We start from the raw sequence: 5,680 nt of genomic DNA, 5'->3' as shown, positions 1-5,680 counted from the left end.
GACCGCGCGCACCGTGTGGCCGCTCCGCTTACCTACTTACCTGCCGCCGCCGTATTGACGTCAGTGGCGGAGCACTGCATTTCTGCTCTCGGCTTCCGAAGAGAGAGGCGCTCGCCCCCCGCTCCCGGGACAGGGAGGCGAGGCGCCCGCAGAACGACTGCATTTGAGGCACCTGGGACTAGGATTATAGGACTGGTGTTTTTGTTTTGTTTTTTAATACCGCAATCATTTTCACAAGGGACTTCTACCGTAGTGTCTGCAACAGAACTACACAGAGCTGTGCCCCACTCTGGAGAAGCGATCTTTGGAAAGCCCGCCCCCCCCCAAGTGATTGCCATGTGGTTATCACTACAAACGGCCCGAAAAACCGCGCAAAATATTTCTGAAACACAGCAACTACAACCCGTAATTTCAGGAGCAACAGAAAATAAGCAGAGAAATAGGCACTTAAAAGATATTCAGTGCCAGTGAGTTTGTTATGCATCCATTTAAAATAATACATATGTAAACGAAAGTCTAATCGGTGAATTTCCAGTGCTTTGTAAAGACAATGAGCAATCCGTGCAGAACTCCTTCCCATAAAACAAAAAGCAAGGTCTTTTGAGATTGATTTTCAGTTCATAGCATGTTGTGTAAATGTATTCTCACCTTTAGTATCATCACCCTGGCAGCACTGCACTTATTTTTTTATGGTAAAGTTTTAATAATTTTCAAAATGTAGCTATGATGTACTTTGGGTGCCAGTACTCCTACTGATAGTAAATCGTGAGCAAAGGGTTCAACTCAGTAAAGAGTATCAGTGTACAACAATTAGGCAATTGCTCATCTAAATTGGAAGCTAAAACCAACCCTCTCTTTTTAAATAGTGTATATTGATTAAAAAGAAATGGAAATTAACTGAGACTATTGTTATGTTGCTAAACTTCTGTATGTAGAAATGTGTTGTGCTTGCAAAATGCTAAAAGTGAAGATTGGGCATTTCACCTGGCAGTTCTCTAGTTTCCAACCTTTTGTAATAACTGGATTAATAACTATAACAGTAACACATTAACATAAAACAATAACCATTGCATAAACCACCTCTGTTCGCAAAGGGGGATTAACATCTCTAAAGTTATATTGCATAATTTTCTGCTCCTGTATTTCTTAAGAGACAGAACAAGTTTGCCTGTGTTATCTGAGGTAGCATTGTTTTTTAAGTGGCTGTTGCACACTTTGTTATGGGACTATTTTTATTAATAACTAATGATATATAATATAGTTTTGTTGTTATTTCAGCAAAGTAGTTAGTTGTCCTAAGGAGGCAATGTGAATTAGAAAGCATGCTGAAAAACCTGTTAATTTTTGTTCCTCCTAAAGCCCTGAGAGAAAAGAAAAAAAGGTATTTGCTTGATGGATGAAACCAAGTGACGGGGCTCTCCTAGTGACCCATATTGTTAACAGGTGTTAGAACTGCTGCTGAATCATCATGACAGGTTCAGGTCCAGTGGTAGAAATTACTTTCTGGTGAGTGACATCCTAGAGGCAGTTAAGCTTGTGTGGGAAAAGTAATTGGAAATTCATATTTTGTTGTTTTTTTGAATTTCCAATAAAGCCAAATCCTGAAAGGGGGTACCAGTAACTCAGGGTTGTGTACTCTGTTTATGACCATGTAAGGATTTCATGCTGGGCAGTTCCTTGAAGTTAATTTAGCTATTAGTACTGGGTACGGTTTTGTGGAGTCTTTGTAGGTAGCAAATAGGTTTAGTTCCTTTACAAGGAAAAGCTGAGGGAATAGTTGTCCTTTAGGGAACAATAAGTGAAACCAAACTTTCTCTTTCCAGGTTAGAAGCTGGAACATATCAGGAATGTTAAGCTTTGCCGTCCTTGATTTAGACAGAGGGATGCTTGAAAAGTTGAGTGAGATTAATTATTTTCTGTTATTACATTAAAGTTGCACTGTACATTTACAAGCACATAAACATTTTAATTTAATTTTTATTTTGTAGGTTCACAAAACAGCTTATTCACAGTAATTCAACTTTTCTGTACATTCACTGAAAACTATTTATATGAATCCTTTGTTTCAGCTTTCTTCTTCAGTTTCCCAGATCCACTGTATTCTTCATAGTAACATGCAATGGTTACGGCAGCAGTTAAATTAGAAGCACTGCCTGACTCCACCTCCTTTTCTGTTTATACAAAACAACAGACCTTCTATAGTTCTTCTTTATCCAATTTCTTATCCACTTAAGCAACCATTTTCAGAAGAAATTCATTTGGCATGAAACATAAATTCAATATCTCTCTTCCTGCATAAGTCATTATTGATCTGCTGACCTGATGACCAACTTCAACTTTTAAGAACAGTTATTGATGTGCCATGTTTTTTAATATTTGTGTAACAATGTAATAAATAAAAATAAGTGTGTATAATACATCATTAAAAAATAACTAGTTAAGAAGAATACTGCAATCTGCAAGGGTTGAGGAGCATGCTGTGACTAACTGCAAATCAGTGTAGGCCAAAAATAAAAGACAATTTGGGTTTCCCAAAGTGCAATTTTGGTAGAATTTAGGGACTGAAAGTCATGTCTGCACTACTTCACAGCACTCCTGTGCTCCTGAAAACTAAGCCCTGCCTACCTGACCTGCTCTGCATTCTCCAAACCCAGAACTGAGCAGCTCTGGGAAGGTCCTCACTGTCATTCCCCAAATGTTCCATCTCTAGCATGTGAGGGAAGTCCCTGGAGTACCCTCACCATCTCAACTCCAAGTTCAGAGTGTAAAAAGCAAGAGCAAGTAGATGGATTCCAGTTTTTCTCACCACTTTAAAGAAACTGATTCCATTCATAAAACACAGATGGAGGAGGAGGTATCACTAGTACCCACTTTTTTATGGTGGCAGAGATCATTCACCCAGAAAGTAGACGACTTGAGTTGCAGAATCCCTTTGGGCTGTCTTCCACCTCCTAAAAAAACCTACATAAAAGAAGTGAGGTTGGGGGCACACTCTAACCTTCTGTTGAAACTGGGCCTCTGTATAGAAAGAAACACAAGATTCATGGGGTCAAAGAACAAACAAGCCGGAGCTGACTCTAGGTGGGAGTCCTCGGTTGTTTCCAGCCCCCAGTGTTTTTATCTATTTTATTCATTGGCTCTTTAATGCAAAAGGAAGGAGGGCACTCTCCTGGGAATTGTGAGATGTATGTTTGAACCAGCTCAGGCTAAGAAAGTCCTACAAAATAAACTCCCCCCTTCCTGGAGGAGTACTTTGTCCACTAGGCTCTTCTAGGAAAAGTGCACACCTTTATCTCCTCCTCCAGTCATATCTTAAAGTAAAAAAGTGAGCTAGCTCCCATGTATCTTCAGTGTCTAAGTGAAGAAAGCAGTTTCCGGACATGCATCCAGTTTCACATAGGTCCTGGCCTCTAACTGGCACCTAGGCACCCAAGACTGGAAGGGATGCAAACAACCTCTCCTTAGCATTTCCTATTGGCTAGCGTAGCACCCCTTTGCTCAGTATGCCGATTTCTAAAAGTCTCATTCCAATGCACCTAACTTTCCCCATATAATTTATGGCAAGGATCAGCAATCTATGGCCCACAGGCCAGATTCAGTCTACCAAGTAACTGCATCCAATCCTGCTGCAGTGCAGCTCAGTCTGGTGATTTATTTTTTTTGCCACCCTGCTCTCTGAATTCCTCTGGCCCCAAATGTTTTTTTGTAGTGCTGTCTGCTGCCTCCCCAGCCCTCATCTCTTGCTGTGAAATTAGTCACTAGTGGCAAATGGTAGTGACAAAAATTAGTGGTAATGGGTAAAGGAAGAAGCAGCTATAGTAGGGGGATGTGAGAGTAAGGCAGCAGCCCTTCGCATGGAGTAGGAAGGACTGGGGTGAGAGCAGGTGGCTTGGAGTGGTGTCTGGGGAAACAGTAAGTGGCCTACCTTTGGACCTAGATGCCTTATTTTGGTCCACTGCTCCTTAAAGGTTGAAGAAAGCAGTCTCAAGCTGTGTTTCATATAGGCCCTTACCTCTAACTGGCACCTAGGCATCCAAGACTAGGAGGGATACAATAACCCTCTCAGAGTGCTTGATGGCTTGAAATGGTGCCTGGGGAAGCAGTAAGTGGCCTACCTTTGGACACAGCTGCCTTATTTTGGTCCACTGATCCTTAAAGACTGCTGACTCTGGCTCTATAAGGAATGTAGGTGCTCAGCTTAGGTGTACATATTCCATTTTGAGCACCAGCATCCTATAATTTTAGGCATGCCAATACTGAGTGTCACTGGGTGCATCTACACATGCATTAAGGTGGTTTTCCTAATGCACATTACATTTAGTACCTCCAGCGTAAAATACTAAACAAATGCGCATCAGGTTATCTTAATGCACAGTAACAAAAGCGCACTTTTTTTCAGTGTCGTTTAACGCACAGCAGCCTATGTTATTGAACATTAGAGTAAGAGCATAGTTTTTTAAATGACACTTTAACGTGCATTAGGCTAGCGGGCATTATAGCACACCTGTAGATGTAGCCACTATGTACAAGCCTTTTGTTGGATCTGAGACTTACTAAAACTTAGGAATATTAAGACATATGGTAGGTCAGTAAACAGTGGTTTTCCTTTAGTAAGTGGGTAACTGTTTGCTCTTAAGAAAAGAAAAAAAGTAAGCTCAAAAACAAGATGCAAAAGGCAAGCAGGACTTTAAAAAACATGCAATTATCCTGACACTTGGGTCTTGTCTTAAGATATTGATCCACACAATCAGCAAATGTGAATTTCTTTGGGTAGTAACCTAGTTGACTACGTGCCTTGTCTATTCGAAAAGTGTGAGTGACAGCAATATTCCACACCTAAAAAAGAAAAGAACAACAAATTAAGTTGATGATGATTTATAATTTGAACAAAACATGATGGTGTAGGTGGCACCATGGAGTAAAAACCAAGAATCAAGAGCAGAATCTCAACAGAAGAAAACATTATTTTGGAACAGATTGTACCATGCAGCAGATGTGAGAACTACCTCTTGGCCAGCACCACAGCTGTCCACAGTTTAAGGTATGAGTTGTTACAGCTTAAGCTAAACAGCCAAGATTCTGTAAACTTGGGGCTATAACAGCTCATAACCTTTATGGACTGCTCACAAGTTGGGCTTGTAACATATATTCACCAACTGAGCACACAGAAGAACCTTGTGGAAGCTAGACAAAGGAGCAAGAAATAACCAATAACTGTTATAATGTGGTATAAATAATAATAAACTTTAAAGTAGAAATGAGATCAAAGGACCTTTTGCAGGATACGTTGACTTTTCATTTTAATTTGGAATAAAAACAAAGTGAAATATAGGACGTTCTGAGCTTTGACCAGCACTCTCATGGTGTCTGCTGACGATCCTGGTTTTGAGACTGTTTTTGTTCCTTTCCCATTGCTATGCACAGGTGGATTCATGAGGAGTGCACAGATGTACCCCCCCTTTTCAGTCGACCATACCATGGGAACAACAGCCGGGGACTTTTTTTCAGTTCCTGAAGCCTCTGTGCTCAACGGCGCCTTCCCTCCATTCTCTCCCCCTTTCTCTTGCCCATGGCTGTTGCTGTCTCTGGCTGCCTCAGGGGCAGGGGTAGGGGTGGAGGTGGGAGCTCCACAGCTGCTGTTGCCCACTCCAGCTGGGCTCTGTGTAGAGCTGGGCTCAGC

General features: G+C 41.3%; 1 protein-coding gene across 1 annotated transcript in view; it reads right to left on the bottom strand.

Annotated features, from left to right (window-relative positions):
• Nucleotides 1–4,382: 4,382 nt before the first annotated feature.
• LOC149854938 (putative short-chain dehydrogenase/reductase family 42E member 2) overlaps nt 4,383–5,680 on the bottom strand; it is a 31,703-nt gene continuing 30,405 nt past the window's right edge. Inside the window, exon 11 of the mRNA XM_090023734.1 lies at nt 4,383–4,836. Within this exon, the coding sequence (XP_089879860.1) occupies nt 4,633–4,836 (204 nt within the window). The 3' untranslated portion in view covers nt 4,383–4,632. The remainder of the gene's footprint in view (nt 4,837–5,680) is intronic.

Source organism: Crocodylus siamensis, chromosome 12 (genome assembly GCF_052110815.1).
Source record: "Crocodylus siamensis isolate JL-2025a chromosome 12, ASM5211081v1, whole genome shotgun sequence".
In the NCBI taxonomy this organism is placed as follows: Eukaryota; Metazoa; Chordata; order Crocodylia; family Crocodylidae; genus Crocodylus; species Crocodylus siamensis.
This window is presented reverse-complemented; position numbering and strand designations above follow the sequence as displayed.